At 58.6% G+C, this 16,117-nt stretch overlaps 1 protein-coding gene across 4 annotated transcripts; it reads right to left on the bottom strand.

Annotated features, from left to right (window-relative positions):
- Positions 1-348: 348 nt before the first annotated feature.
- On the bottom strand, positions 349-16,117 carry SH2B2 (SH2B adaptor protein 2). Of its 4 annotated transcripts, none has more exons than XM_072353785.1 (10): positions 16,093-16,117; positions 13,997-14,107; positions 8,734-9,612; positions 7,345-7,446; positions 5,121-5,212; positions 3,659-3,753; positions 3,326-3,505; positions 3,024-3,217; positions 2,754-2,925; positions 349-2,538 (listed from the first exon to the last, which is right to left on the bottom strand). In XM_072353785.1, exons 3-10 carry the CDS (start codon positions 9,583-9,585, stop codon positions 2,231-2,233), a joined length of 1,995 nt encoding a protein of 664 aa, XP_072209886.1. In that variant the 5' UTR covers positions 9,586-9,612; positions 13,997-14,107; positions 16,093-16,117; the 3' UTR covers positions 349-2,230. The 4 variants fall into 4 exon arrangements, with proteins under 4 accessions (XP_072209886.1, XP_072209883.1, XP_072209884.1 ...); XM_072353782.1 differs by lacking the exon at positions 16,093-16,117 and adding an exon at positions 14,724-14,813; XM_072353783.1 differs by lacking the exon at positions 16,093-16,117 and adding an exon at positions 14,708-14,801.

Raw genomic sequence — 16,117 nt, 5'->3', positions numbered from 1 at the left:
ACGTATGGGGAACACTGCTGCTAGGAGATGCTCCCCAGGGCTGTGAATTCACTCTTATCTGCTTTGCTCCAGGGTTGAAGGCGTTTCAACTTACAGCGGCAACACGGCAGACAATGAAAATGACAGACAAGAGAGGAAACCCAGCCCTGCAAAGCCTGGAGTGTCCTCCACCTCCTGCTCAACCATGATAAAAAAACAACTCCTCCTCCCTCCTCAGTGTGCCAGACCCACTGTGCTGGGCAGCCTGTGCCCTGCTCAGCTGCCTCAGGCCAGCAGCGAGGTCTGTATGCATGCGACATGACAGCGTCTTCTCTCCTACACAGCAAAGCTCCATGCTCGTGTTCTTGTGCTGTCCTTTTTTGCGAGTGGTTTTATTTTAAAACTGGAACTCGAGTTCTCCATTTGTTTAACAAGTCCCTCCCCCCCCTCCTGATTTTTTTTTAATCATTTTTTAAATAAAATTAATTTATTCTACAGAACAGTAAACTCTTCCAGACTCTTCCCTATTTACAAATGAACACGTTTGTTTGCAGATTGCTGCTCCCCCCACCCCGCTCCTACCCCGTGACGCAGATGATGACAAATCAGCCGACATGTGAAGGTCTGTAAGGCAGTGCTCCCATCCACCGCCACCTGGGGACTGTGGGGAGGACAAGAGCAGTGACATCTGTGCCACATCTGGAGGTCCCCACTCAATCACTGCGCATGTGAAGGGAGTTTGTGTTAAACCCAGCGACGCGGAGCATCCAGCTTCTCCCTGCACGAGCAAGGAGAAATACCCACTCTCACTGCCCCAGCCTTTGCATGGGGAAGCGGCTGCTGGCAGAGCAGGGCTTGAGGGCTGTGTGTTTGCAGCAGTGGGAACTGGCTGCAGGAAGGATTGCTCCCAGCCCTCAGCAGCCCAGAAGGCAGCTCTCAGCTCTGGACAGCATCATCCCTGCCCATAGGAAGGATGAGAAGTGACTCCAGAGCCGGGACATGCTTTGCTAGCTCAGGAGAGAAGGCACCTAACAAAAAAATATCTGATCCAAATCAAAACCAGACACCAGAACAACTCTTCAGGCATTTCACTGTAGTTTGAGCTTGGCTGTGGCTTGACTCATACCCTATATGAAGCACACAATCCCAGCAAGCAGCCTGGACCCAGCATCTTTCTCCTCTGCTCTCCCCCAGGTCTCAGCAGTGCAGAAGGGAGCTCCTTTCCACGCTGGAGATCTGCTGCAGGGGTCTGCTCAAAAGCCACCGTGCTGTTAATAGACAGAGACAGCACGTGGTCCCTGCAGGCAGCGGTGCTGCCACGTGGCACTGGTGAGGGCAGGGCGGCATTTGAACAAGGGAAATCCCAATGCTGTCAGCCCAACCCGGCCCCTGTGTTCCACCTGCACAACCCCAGCTGGCAGCAGCCTCGTTCCTTTCACTCTCTCTGGGTTTTTCCAATTTCTATAAGAAAAAAAATAAAATAAAAAGTCTTCAATAGCGTCTACTGAAGGTCTGTAGTGTTTGCACCCCTGGGGAGTGCTGTGGGGGCAATTCTGCCTCCAGCCCTGCACCTGGCCTCTGTCTGATCCCCCTGGAGATACCTCAACTAAGGGCTGATGTGAGAGGGGGCTGGTGGTGTATTTTCCAAGGTTTGCCTTCAGTGATGGCAATGAGTGCTGCAGAAAGGAGGCAGAAGACTGCTGATACTCTTGTAGGCATCCAAGGCTTCAGAAGCAAAGGAGAGGAAGAAAGGGGGTGTTCAGGGAGTGTCTACAAGGAGAAAAGGGACAAAGGAAAAGAAGGGGCAGGAAAGCAAGGAAAAACCTTCCTCCAATGAGATGCATCAAGCTTTGGACAAAAAGCCTTCTCCTGGCAGAGCATGGGAAACGTGCGCCCCAGAGATGCACAAGGATGGAGCTGGGCTGGGCATGGGGCACACAGCACCTCCAGGCACTCAGACCTGTGCCTACGAGGACAGCTCTGCAGGGACACTTCTATCCCCATCCCAAAACACCCAAACCTCAGTGCTGGGAGAACACTTGGTCCGGTGGGAAAGGGAACGTGCCACAAGCTCCAAAACGGCTCCGATGCTGCCAACCTCACACCCCCTCAGTGCTGCCAGGTCCAGCTGGGCCATCACACGGAGCAAGGAGGATGTCCCGACCCCAGTGCTGGTGGTGGCAGTGAGGCTGGTGCAGCAGCAAGGGGCACGGTTGCTCCATGTCTCCCCACGATCCCGCCCCTGAGGGGCTCAGTAAAAGGAGTACTGGTTCTCCACTGCCCGGGTCCGACTGCGGGCACCATCAGCATCGTGGTAGTCCTCAGCACCGGTGGCAGGGGGCTCCGGCCGGCGCTCAGCGCTGTCGCTGCGGCTGCGGGGGCCCAGGGCTCCCTCCAGGCGGTGGTAGGGTGCGGGGACGGCGGGGGGCACAGCCACCCCCTCGGCAGGTGGTGGGACTGGAGGGGCGGCGGGCGCTGTGTTGCAGAAGTAGTGTGGGGGAGGTGGGTCGGTGCGGCAGAGCGGCGGCTGTGGCACAAGGGCTGGAGGAGGGCCAGCATCTGTAAGGGAATCATAGAAGAGCTCAAGTCGGAAGGAACCCACAGCACCGCTCAGAAATGAGACCAGATGTCTGAGAGCACTGTCCAGATGCTAATGGAATGGGGGGATGGTGCCTTCCTAAGCCCACTCTCCATATCCTTCACCCTGTGCACCCCAACCCTTCCTGCCCTGCCCACCTTCTCCATGCCAAACCCAACACATCCCCAGCACCCACCGGGTTGCAGGCTCTGGGCCACCACGTAACTGCGGAGCGTGATGTCTGCAGCGCCGCCCGACTCCAGCGGGATGGGGTGCGTGTGGAAGTGACGCAGCATGTCGAAGATGCTCTGGAACCAGAGGTGCTGCACGTGGCACTGCCCGCTCTCGTTCAGCGACAGGCGGAGGTGCTGTGAGGACAGGGGGGGGGGTGAGCTGCGGGTGGAAGGCCCCAACAACCTCCCCTCAGCCTCGCAGCCACCCGAGGTTGGCTCAGGGAGTCACCGACCTTGGCTTTCCCCTGGAAGTTGAAGGTCAGCACGTACTCTCCTGGCCGCGTCTCACTCTGCCGGATGACGAACAGACCGTGGCTCCGGGCACCACCAAACAGCACCAGCTGAGCTGCCTTGATCCGCGACAGCGTCCCGTGGAACCAGGGGAAGTCGGAGAGGTTGATCTCTGTGTCCACTTCGCTGTCCTCTCCTGGCCGCAAGCATCACTGGGTTTTAGGGAGCACGCAGGCATTGCCTTCTCCCCGCCCCAAGGACGAGGCAATGGGGCCACGTGCCACATTCCCCCAGGCATACCTACCTGCAAGGCGTGTGCTGGCTGTGGGTGCAGACTCCAGTGTCTGCAAGAAGTTCTCCAGCGGGACGTGGGCCAGCAGCTCCCCCATGGAGTCCCTGCCCCGGCCGTGGGGTGCGGGCACAGCAGGGGTGGTGGCATTGTGAGCACCGGGCAGGGTACATCTATCTGGCAGCCTGTGTGCATCTGGAAGGAAACATCAATGCCCTCAAGCAAGAGCAGGCATGGCCCTGCTTAGCACCAGAGCTCCCACTCCACACTCCCTGGCAGAAGCTGCCCCACACACAGCAGAGGAGGCAGCAGCAGCAGACACCTCCCACCCCCCGCAGGATCTCTCACCATCAGCCAGGAACTCGCAGCTGCAGGAGGACGCCCTGCCCGGCAGGCAGGCTCCCTGTGCACAGGACGCCAACTCGATGTCATCCCCGCTGTCCCTGGTGGGAGAGCACAGAGCAGAGGGTCACACACTGCACATGTGGCATCACTCCCTGGAGAGACTCCTTTTCCTCCAGCCCCACCATCCCAATGAAATCCCAGCTCCTCAGCCTCAGCTTTTCCTCCTAGAACACAAAAGAACCTGCAGCACTCAGCGCCATGGGATGGCGCATGGTGAAAAGCAATGCACCATGCACCCAGGCTGCCCAGTGCACTTGAGCACCATTGTTGAGCAAGCTCCCAGCTTGCTCACAGCCTATTTTTAGCTGCTCGTGGCATTCGGGTTCTCTTTTGCTTAACAGCAGCCACGTGTGTGCCAGCAGCCAGGAAGCGGCTGCGTTAGCGTAAGGGCTCACGGGGGAGCTGCTGAATTATTTAGTGGCCAGTAAGTGAATCAGCCACTGGGAGTCATTCAGCTGCAGCCACTTAAAAACAAAACATAGGGGAAAAAAAAAAAAAAGGAAAAAGAAAAAAAAAAATAAATAAATAAGAGGAGAAAGGAAACCCAAAGCGACAGAGCCCTGCAGAAATCCCATTGCTGGGTGCTTACGCAGAGGTTTCAGCACGGATCCTTGGCAGGAGGGCTGAGCACCGCAAGCAGGAGCTGAATGAAAATTCATTCTTGGCACAGAGCGTGCGTGGCAGCGTATGAAGCGGCTCATTATTATTTGCTGTGGAGTTCATTATTATTTGCTTTACGGCCGTGTCCGGAGGCCAGCACGGGGTTGTATAGATTTAAAGAAGCACACGACTGAATTTCCCCAGCAAAAGGCAGCTTTGGGGATGGGCTGAAGTGGGGAAGGGGGCACAGAAGGCAGAAGGGACCTCCCCAAAGCACCCATCCCAGCTTTGCTCAGGGCTTTCACCCCCAAAAGTTCCCTTTGGAAGCCATGGCAAGAAGGGCAGTGATGGAGGCTCCCTGGGGGAGTGTGTCTGCAGAGCCTTCATTACAGCACGGATAGTGGGCTGGAAATACAAGGGTGGGTGGTAGGGCTGATATTGAGTGCACGCTTTGCAGGGTGCACCTCTGACACACAGCAGTTGCTGACTCTGCCTCCAGATTTTTGCCCCAGTGAGTCCAGGGACTTTCTGCAATCATCTGGGCAGCAGAAATTGCATCAGCTGGGGTCTGTTCCAAGCCAGTGGTCTGTGAGGGCTGGCGACCAGCACCAGCAGTCAGCCCACCGCTCTCTCTGGGCTGCACAAGGGAATTCTTTGCTTGCTGGAACAAGACGCTTTTCCTTTCAACAAGAACATCGTAGCAAAGTCCTCCTGGAGCAGTAATGCCTGAATCATGTCCAGGTCATGTCCTGACTGAGTGGGGAGAGGGGGGCAGGGGGAACCCAGCCGTGCCCATGAGTCTTACCCGGGGTCAATGCAGTCCTGGATATCCGCCACCCATGAGTGTTTCTGTAGGGAGTCAATGGTCTCCAGGATGTACTCAGCACCGTTCTCCACCTGGAGGCGAATCAGAACAGTGTCAGATCATGTCTGGAGCCCTGCACCCCCCACCAGACAAAGCCAACCCCATAACATGGTGGGATGGCAGCCACCCCACATCTCCCTGCTGCCGTTAATAACTCCTTGGTTTGAGGACACTGAGATGTCCCCTTCCCAGCAAAGGGACAGCAAGGGGTGACCCAGAGATGCTCAAAACTACGAACCCAAAGGTTCTGGGCTGCTCTGAGGCTGCGAAGGGTGCAAACACCATATGGCAAGAGGGGGGCAGTGGGCACCAGGCGATGCTGCTGCCCCATCCTTCCCAGACCCCCTGCATGACCCTGAGCTGGGAGGAGCCCTGGCTCTGGGAGGGTATCGCATTGCCAGCCAAGAGCCTTCTTGCAAATTAAATTAATGGCATACAACTGAATCACTGTCCTGAAAATAAACAGGGAGCAGTGCCTGGGGCGAGCAGCGCCCGGTCCCCTGCCACGCACCAGCTGCAGGGGAGCAGCAGAACCCCATTTTGTTTAACCAAGGGTTTGCAGCTTGGGAGAGCACAGTGCTCCTTCATGCACAGCATGAAAGCAAGCAGAGCATGTGCAGGGCTCGGGTATTTTGCAAGCACTGCTTGTGCAATGGAAAAAATGCGTGTGCTCAGTGTCTGATGTGCGGCGAGAACGCACCGTCTGCTAATTGCTGGGTGACTGAGCATCATGGGGTCCAGCGTGGCCCCCCTGCACGAGGCAGGGGCTTTCCCACCCATGGGTGAGGGCTCTGCATCAGCCCAAAGTGCAGAAGGCAGCAGAGGAAGCGCAGCCCCCCATCCCCTGTCCCACCATTCCGATCCATGCCCCAGTACCAAGGGGGGCTCCAATCCTCTGCAAAGGGTGATAGCAACGAGCAGCAGGAACAAAGCCCAAGGCACAAAGTGAACCACGAGGAGTAAAGGGTGTCAGAAACACGCCATGAAAGGGAGATGTGGGAGGGAGCACAGCGGGAACGGGGCAGCAGATGATGCTGAATGAGCCCCTGGGGTTGACTCAGTGCTTGGTACCTCACAGAAGAGATCGATGGCAATCAATTAACCCCGCAGGCAGAATGGGGCAGCAATGGGTTAGAGGGTAAATGGGGAGGGGGCAGTTACTGAGAAAGTGGGAGCGGTGCTGGAGCTGAGGATGGAGGAAGAACAAAAAAAGGGGCTGATATTTTACAGGGATCTGGAAACCATGATCAGAAAGAGTGATGAGCCGTATTCCAAGAGCAGACATTGATAGTTAATAGCCAAAGTGGAGGAGATGCTGAGTGCTATGCTCACAGCCCTCACAGCGCCACTCATGCTGCCATTCAGCAGCGACAAGGACAGAAAGAAGGAGGAGAGGATGGATCCCTGATCAATTCAGGGATGACACCACGCTGCAGTGTGCTGGAGGATGAGGCAAGAATTGCAATGAATGCCCTGACGCTGAGAAATCAGATTTGAAAGAAAAAGCCCCAGGCAGCTCCACCTCAAGGGCACGGCGCTGACGCCAGCAGGGGAACCACGACTGCAGAGTGCTTCTGCAAAAAGCACAGCAGGGTTAGGGCAGCTCATGAGCTGCTGTGAGTCAGCAGCATCCTCTGGGCATGGAGACGGCCAGAAGACGCATTGGGGCTGAGGAAAGGGGAAGAAGAAAGGAGAAGCGATGCAAGGAGAAGCGATGCTTCCTGCTGGCTCCAGGCTGCTGCACTGCCTTCACTTGGAGGCACATGGGGAGCAAAACACCATGACAAAGCCAGGCAATCACCTGGGAGGTGCTGGAGTCACCATCTCTGCAGGTGTTCGAGAACACCTGTGCAGATGTGGCACTGAGGGATGCTGTCGGTGGGCACGGCGGGGGTTGGCTGGGGTTGGACTTGGGGATCTGAGGGGTCTTTCTCAACCTTAATGATTCTATGATTGTACCTCAGTCCCAATCTACCTGGGCATCAGGTGGATGCTGCGTCACTGTGGGAGCTCCAATGAGAGCACAGCATGGGAAAGGGAGGGGCAGCAGCATCAGCAATGCTGGGACCAAGGAAATATCCCTGGGGTCAAAGCATCCCCTGCAGTGGGGCTGGATGTGGGGCTGCATGGGAGGGTGGATGCCCACCACTGCCCCCACCCTCACCTTCAGCACAAAGGTGTTGTCCTTGTCAGGCATCTCCAAAGGCATGGTGGTACGGACCTCGATGATGGCTGACAGCGGGATGCTCACCTTGGGCTTGGAAGCCTGGAAAAAAAAAGAAAGAATGAAAACAAACAAAGAAATCAATCAAATCAATCAATCAATCAGATAAAGTCATCGCTCAATCGAATCAAAGCGGCTCAGGGGAGAACACAGCTCTCAGCAAGGCAAGACAGCAGCTCAGCCCACACGCTTGTTATGGGACGGTGGGGAGATTAAAGAGTTAAAGAACAAAACAGCATTGATTTCCCTCATGTGCCTGAGAACTCCCAGCTCTTTTAATTAAACGAGGAGAAGGCCTGGTGGAAGATGGGGAAGTTCATGTGCCTGTCTGCCCAGCCTCCTTGCTGCAGCACTGGCATCCCAATGGAGCTGGTGATGAGCACTGGGCTGCAGGTTACCAACAACAGGTTCAGTTCCTATTTTTTTTCTTGTTGTCTTTTTTAAGGTGGGGGGGGGGGAGGAAAAAACAAACTAAAAGCTGAAGTATGAAATCAGGAACTGTCCCTTTCCCCTCTGGGACGTTTCATTTCCACCTCTGCAATCTGCAGCACCACCTCCGCACGTGTTGCAAGGGGCCCAGCACTGCTGTGTTCTTCCATCGGTGTTCCCACCAGAGAAGGTGAGAAAGGCAAAGCCCACACTGCTCATTCAGCAGCATGCAGGGAACAGCCTGCACCTGAGGGGCCTTCCTGCACCCCATGGGAAGTGCTGCTAATGGCCGCGGGAGCATCTCTGCAAGTGTATTTTCCCCTTAGATCTCTTGGGCACTTAGAACATCTGTCAGGGCTCCATGGGTTCATTGCTTCCCACTGAAGCAATAGTTAAGAAGGGACGTGATGGGATGAGGGGAGAAAGAAAGGAGAACTGAAGGCAGAGGGCTGTGATTACAGCAGAATGGGTTTTCCTTCCCATGGCATTTAAATAACGTGAGATTTCTATTCTAACACATCTAGTAAGGCCCCAGGGAACGACTTACTATTTGCCCCAGGGCTGCCAAAGATGAGCACGCACAGCACAGATGAGGCTCTGTAAGCTCAGGGGAGGGCTGGGTAGCACAAGGATAGATGGATATTAGGAAACTCTTCTCCTAAAGAGCGGTGCTGCAGTGGCACAGCTGCCCGGGGAGGTGGGGGAGTCCCCATCCCTGGACCTTCAACACCTTCCCAAAGGCCACAGGGGATGAGATCCAGTGCTTTTGTGGATGGGACCCAACTGTGCGTGCTTCCACATCTCAGCAGCCAGCACCGCACCTCCCCAGCCAAACACACCGAGCACAACCGCTGCCTCAACTTCACCCCAGCGCTTCCCAGGACCTCAGCCAGGCCTTACCTTGGGAGGGACGTAGAACTCAAGCAGGAACCTTTCCCCTTCCACCTTCACAGCCTTGCGCAGCAGGAGGCGGCACTTCTGCCACTGCGAGCTCCCCACACAGTTCGTGTCGTCGGCCACCATGTAGCGCAGCGTGCCCTCCCTCTGGATGTCCACCAGCTCCACCTTGGAGGACTGCGCCTTGGACAGACGCAGCTTGTGGGTCCACTTCTCCCGGGGGTCAGCGGGCTCCTTCCCCCACGGCTCCCTCTCGGCCCTCCTGTTGCCTGGAGCCGCCTCGGCACCCGGCTCAGGAGAAGACCTTCGGTGCCACATCTCCTTCATGCCGTCCACCACGCACAAGCTCATGTTCCTCAAGGAGAAGCCCTTCTTGAACTTGGGCTTGGTGGATGCGTGCACGGAAACGTCCTCCGAGCTGCGGGACTGGCCATAGGAGGACACTTTGCGGGCCTGCGCCTGCTGCGCCGGGCTGAGATAGCGGCCGGCACCCAGCGGGGCCTCCATGCTGTCCAAGGACTCCGTGGACGTCTCCTCTTTCCGCTGGGCCACCTCTCGCCCGTAGGGCACGTGGCAGTTCTGCAGCCCCACGAAGGGCACGATGTTGTACTTGGTGGGCGAGTCGGAGACGAAGACCCGGCTGACCTCCACGCTGAAGATATCCAAGAAGTTGGCGGCGAAGTGATGGGAGAAGGAAGCCTCGGCGCCCGGCGTGTCGTAGTGCGGGTTCTCCTTCAGGAACTGGCAGAACTTCTGGGCAAAGTCAACGGCGGCCGCCTGTGCGTGCAGCTCGCAGAACTCACGCCAGTCGGGGAGCGGGGAGGAGGGCTCCTGGCACAGGGCATCGCCGTTCATGGCTGCCCCATTCCACTTGGCGGCGGGCTGCGGGCAAGGGCACAGCGTCAGCGCGGCCGCCATCTTCCCCCACCGTCAGTGAGGGGTCTACAGCCCCAGCATGAAGCGGGAGACGCTGTGGGAAAGTGGTTTTGTGCTCTTTCCTCCCCCTTCTGTTGCAGTGGAACCAAACATGGCCCTGGCAGCAGCCATAAATCGTATTTATTTTATGATTATGACCCGTTCAAAAGCGGCATTGATTTCTCATAAAACCACTGAGGAGTTCCTGACCGGAGCAGCCCGGGGACCTCCAGGCCCAACACCGCCATCAGACCCCACAGCTTCAACAGAAAGCCCCAGGGATCAACAAGTCCACGGGTTAAAGGGAAAAATCAACCAAGAAAGCGGAGCTGGAGCCAGCAGGAGCTGAGCGGAGGTGAAGACCCACGTTGCCATGGGAGAAGCACCCAACGTCACCAACCTCTGCCCAAACTGCTGGCAGGAGCTGGCAATGGGGAGCCCAGCTTCTCCACTGCCTCGCAGTTCCCTGGGTGCTTTTCCACCCCACTCATACAACAGGGAAATCCCCGGCCTTGAAGTTTAGGATGTGTCTGAATTTCCCCAAGAGACAGCAGGAAAGCAGCGTAAAATGCAAAGCTGTTTGTTACCAGGCCAGCAAATGCAATTCTCACACATCCATCCATCACTGGCGCAGAATTTAAAGGCTCAGCTACTGCCCTTCAGCACTACAGTGCATGGCTGCAGCTCCCTGAGCACACAGCAGCACAGCGGGGATTTGGGGGAGATGAAGAGGATCTCCTGCTGCCAATCCAAGTAAGCACGGCCAGCAGCACCAAGAAGACAGCTTTGCCCTGGGGACTGTGCTTCTCCCCATTGATCCCCAGGAGGGATGGAGCAGGAGAGAGACTGAGTGCCCAGAACCGAGGGGTTGGAAGCCAAGATGTGACACCCAGAGAGATTAGAGAGGGGAGGGAAAAAAACAACCAACAAAGCCCAAAGCGCTTGAAAAAAAAACCAACATGATAAACCCCAAAGAGAAAGCTGGGCCACCCAGCCACAATGGAGACACACACACAGAGACAGGGCAGCACCTTCCTTCCATCTGCACGGGGATGGCAGAATCTCAGAGGGCAATTCATAAAACTGAAGCCTGGAGGAGCGATGTCCTGCAGGCCTGGAGGAGGCAGTGGGGTGCACGGCTCCCCATCACCCCCTGCCCACAGTAGGCAGCCTGGGGCAGCCCCCAACACTGCAGAGACGTCCCCCCCCAGCAGACACTCCTTTACCTGATTCCTGCAGGAAGCAGCTCCCAATTATCACTGCAGATTTACCTTTCATCTCAGTGCCTCCTCTCCCATCCATGCCAACAGCGCTGCCCCACTTCTCAAAATAACTTCCATGGCACAGACAGCATCCTGGGCAGGGCGCTGGGAGGTAAAGCAAGCAGCAAATCCAGGGGGGCTTTTAGGGGACTGGGGGCAGTTCACCCCTAACCCATGTGCTGCAGCATGCTCTCATGGAAGGAGGCAGAGCCCTCGGCAAGGGTGATCACAGAACATAGGAATATGGGAATCATCACTGAGGTTGGAAAGGACCACTAAGGTCATCAAGTCCAACTCCAGCCCACCCCCCCATGCCCACTGACTGCAGCCCTCGGTGCCACATCTCCACAGCCCATAAACACCACCAGGGATGGGGACCTCCCCGAGCAGCTGCGTCACTGCAGCACTGTTTGCTGGGAGAAGAAATTGTGCTTCATATCCAACCTGAGCCCCTCAGAGTGACAAGAGACCGCGGAGCGCCCAGCCAAAGATGTGAGCTGCCATTGCTTCTAACCCACCTGCACCACAAACGCCATTGGGGCAGAGCCACGTCCTGCTGCTGTCGCTTTGGGGGGGGGTTAGGGGAGCAAGTTGAGATTTCAGAAGGGGAATGAATGAAGGGATAAATAAATAAATAAGTAAATAAAAAGATTCCTGGGGAGCGGCCAAGTGGAAGCCCAGGTTGCAGTGTGAGCCAGCTGCTGGCAGCCGGGCGATGCCAAGCGCTGCCGATAAGCCGCAGGGATGCGCCCCGTGCAGCGTGGTGCGTGGCGGCACACAGCGGGACAAGGAGCGGAGAGGCAAAGTGAGCTCCTGACCTCCAGAAGAAGAAATGAAACTTCAGCTGTCGACAGAAGCGCAAAGGACCTCGGAAAGATAAACAGGTCTCCGGTGAGGTGGGAGTGAGGACAAAGCCACTGGGATTTGCTGAACCAGGGGAGCGGGGAGGAACTAACAACTAATGAGGTGTTAATAACGCAGGGCCGGCCATGGGACAGCGGAGCAGCCAGGCCAGCACTTGCTCCAAGGAATTTATTTAAGGAAACAACCCTAATAAAGAGATGTTTCCTTTCCACCCCGCACGGCGCGGCCATTCTGGGGCCAGGGAAGGAAAGCCTGTGTGGGCAGAATGGCACCAACCTTCATAGGGCACACAGCACGGCAGGGACCGGCGGCCATCCCGCAGGGAGAGCTGGGGTCAGGGTGCATGCAAGGAGGAGGTCCTGCTGCTCGGCTTCCAGCAACATCGATGCCACTCAAAGGGAAGCCGGGCACCTGCTCACCCCCAGCACAGAGCCTGACCTCAGCCGTCCCCACGTGTCCGCATTGGGAGATCCCTGGGTCACGAGCGGGCGCTGCAGCAATGTGACACCGCGCGGCCCTCGGCCGTGGTGACGCTGCTGGCACGGTGAGCAGAGCGCACAGCCCCAGAGCGGCTAAAAACGGGATGGGGACCGCGCCGGGGGCACAGCGAGCATTGCACACAAAGCATCACCTTCATGTTTGCTACGTGGCCTGTAGGGATGGGAGATGGAGACCCAGCCACCTCCTCCCGGTGGCCTTTGTGCCACCACTAGGGCCTCAGACCAGCTCTAAGTGTGGTCAGAGGGACAGAAAGCCATAATAGCAGTAATGGATTGCCTGCCAGGGCTCCTTCTTGGGGAAATAACAGTGCTTTTGGTGCAGGAGGACACCGTCCTGCTCTCCAAATGGGTGCTGCTCACCTGCCCGGCTCCAGGAGCGTCCCTGCACGCTCTGATCCGCCCTGCTGCTATTTTTACCCCCACAATAGCAGAGCGGTGGCAGAGTCCCATCCCAGCCCTGCGAGCTCACGTTTCCCTCACTAAGCCTCAGCTTCCTTCCGCCCTTCAGCCCACAACAAATCTCTCCTCCTCTCAACTTCCCACCCCAACAGAGCCCACGCTGGGTGCCTCCGGGCGCTGTGCGTTACCACTCACCCTACAGGGCCATCGGGGGCTCCAAGGGGTTGGTTTGGGGCACAGCGTGGCACAGCACAGCCTTTCCCAGCTCTCAGCCGGGATCCCCATCCCTTAGGGGATGGGAAGGAAAACCCCAAGATTGTTTTTCAATTACGGCTCATAAAGAACACAGGATAAAGTTACATAGGTCTGTACCGCGTTGTCTCTCAGGCGCGTGTGCCGACGGCATCCGATGGCATCTGAGTGGGGAAGCAGGGCTCTGCCCCACACCACAACACTCAGTGCAGCAAAACAGCCCCAAAGAACCCCTGTGGGCTCCACGCCCCTTAAACAGACGATGCCCAAAGGCCCCACATATCCCGCTTCCCCTTTGCTGTGCTGAGCTGGGCACGGCATGGGGCTCCATCTGTGGATGCTCTGCTTCCTACCCAGCATCTCTGCTTCTCCTCTCTCTGCTCCCCCCATGGCAAAGCCCCACTGCCACGTGCACAGAACACCACCGGGACACCGTGCAGCTGCCATGGGGAAGATGGAACCTTCACTGCTCCGCTCGCCCCCAGCTCGGAAGCGCGGTGCTGGGGAATGCCAAACATCCACAGACTGCGCACCCAACAGCAGGTGCTGTGAGAGCTCAGGGCTTCCCCCCTCCAAAAACAATAAAAATAACACCATCAGGTGTGGGATGACAGCTCCGTCCCAGTGGGGCTGCGGGGGATTTGGGCTGAGGGGGAATGGGGCACCCCACGATGCACGAGGACAGCAGATGTGCGGCCACCGCTGGGTTCTGATCCTGCAATTGTCAGCCCACCCCGGGGAAGAGGAAGAGGAGGAGGAAGGGCTGCAGCACCCGCAGCGTGCAGACAGCAACGTGCCTCCAAGGAGGGATGAGAGCAGTCGGGTGAGAAGCACGAAGGTTGGAAGGTTGGCCGTGACCACTGAGCCCAGCAGCCCGACCATCGCGACACCCCCCCGGTGCGGCGCAGGGGGCAGAGCCGTACAAAGCCCAGCACCATCACAGTGCCCGCACACGGGGGCCGGCTGTGCACCATCATCCCGGCTGTGCACCATCATCCCGGCTGTGCACCATCATCCCGGCTGTGCACCACCATCCCGGCTGCAGCCCCGAGCGCAGCGCAGCCCCGCGGTTACCTCCACTCCCGGCGCAGCTCAGCGTGTCCCCGGGGCAGCGCGTTTCCACCCTCGCAGGTGCATGGCTCGAAACGACGGCTCGGTACAGCCGAACGCGGCTCTCGGATGGACCTGGAGGCCAAAGTTGGACGCGGTCAGCCCCACCTGAGCGAAAGCGGCGCTTCGCATCGCGGCGTATCTCACCCCGCGGGGCACCGCGGAGCCCCACGGCCCCGAGCAGCGGTCCCAGCGCTGCCCAAAGGCCGCGCAGCGCTGCGGGGAATGCGGCAGCGCCGGGGGGAGCCCCCGGGTAGGGGGGGTAGGGGGGGCCGGGAGGTGGGGAGCGGTGCTGCTGTGCCCCCCGGAGATGGGAGGTGGGGGGGGGGGAACCCGAGAGCTGCGGGGGCGGCGTGCGACCCTGCTGCAAATAATGGCAATGCACGAATAAAGCCGCAGGTAAATAAAAAATAGGGGAAAAAAAAATCAAAGCTCGCCTCCAAAGGGCCGCGCGCGCGCACACCCGCCTTGTGCCCGCGCCCCCCCCCCCCCGCACCGCCCCGCACAGACACCGCGCACCCACAAGGGCTGTAAGCGGGGACCCCCCCCCCCCCCCACCCCGCACCGAAACGCGGGGGTGCGCTCCGCAACGCTGCGATAAGGGGGGGGATACCCGGGAAACCGGCACCGCCCCCACCTCCCCCAACACCGCCACACGCAGCCGCGTTCCGGTACCGGAGGATGCGCTCACCCGGCCCGGTACGGCCCTGCTCGGCCCGGCGCTCGGTGCGGCTCCGCCGGGGCCAACGCTGCCCGCCGCCCCCCGCACAGCCCGGCCCCGCCACCGCCCCCCGCTCCTCCCCCCGCTTTAAAGGGCCCCGCCCGGCGCTGCTCCGCGCCGTGCTCTGCTATGCCGAGCCGAGCCGTGCCGCCCCCGGGGCAGGCGGCATCCCCCGGGGCACCCCACGTCCCGCATCCCCCCAGGGCAACCCCGAGTTCCACGGGGCACGTCCTGCATGGCGCCTCGTACCCTACGGAGCATCCCACGCGCCGCAGGGTACCCCGCATGACGCCCCACATCCTGCCCGGCCCCCCATATCCCTCACAACATCCCACCCCTTCAGGGTACCCCAAATCTCACTGCATCCCGCTGGGGTATCCCACATCCCCATCTCCCATCTCACAAAGCCCCATCTCCCACGTGGTGCCTCATACCCTGTGCAATACCCCGCATCCCAAATGCACCTCGTATTCCACACGGCACCTCACATCCTGCAGGGCACCCCAAATCCCACAGAGCACCACGTATCCCACACAGCACCCAGGGTTCCCTGCATTGTGCACAGCACCCCACATCCTCCAGGCACCCCATGTTCCCCAGTTCTGTGATCCGATGATTTCATATCCTACACCTTGCATGGCACCCCACATCCTGCAGGGCACCCCGTATCCCAGAGGGCATCCCAGCGACCTACAGACACCCCATATTCCACATCCAACCCACATCACACAGGGCACCCCGCATCCCTCATGGCATCACCCGCAGCACCCCACATCCTACAGGAGCCCCACATTCCACACCCCACCCTACAGCTCTCGTGGCACCCCAAATCCTGCACAGCATCCCAAACCCCACAGCATCCCATCCCACCCTGCTCTCTCATCACTCAGTGCGTCCTGCCTCCTCAACACACCCACATTTCATATCCCACCCTACACCTCACGTGGTGCCTCACATCCCATAGCCTGATTTCCCCCTCCAGCATCACCCCGACATACAGCACCTCCACAACCCCTTGTGTGACCCCAAACCATTTTCCCACTGCTTAGGGCAGCGGATTGGGGTCCGTCAGCCCCTCCAGGACTGCACCCAGCCCCGGGCTTTGCCATGCAGCAGTTTCAGCCCCAGGTCAAGGTGTCAAGGTCTGTGGGTCGGTGCTCGCCTCGCTGTCCCGCTGACATATTTATAGGGCCATCGCGGTCCCTGCCAAGGGGGTCAGGACACGGCCATAATCCTCCTCTTGCTGCGGGGGGACCGGAGCCGGGGGAGCTTTAAGCGATTTACCACGGGGTCACATTACGGCGGGGGCCTCCCTGGAGGGTGGATCAGGATGACTCACCAAAAAATGCAATGGGGATTTGCGG

This window comes from Excalfactoria chinensis, chromosome 19 (assembly GCF_039878825.1).
Source record: "Excalfactoria chinensis isolate bCotChi1 chromosome 19, bCotChi1.hap2, whole genome shotgun sequence".
NCBI lineage: Eukaryota > Metazoa > Chordata > Aves > Galliformes > Phasianidae > Excalfactoria > Excalfactoria chinensis.
Note: the sequence above shows the minus strand (reverse complement) of the source record. Positions and strands in the feature narration are given on the sequence as shown.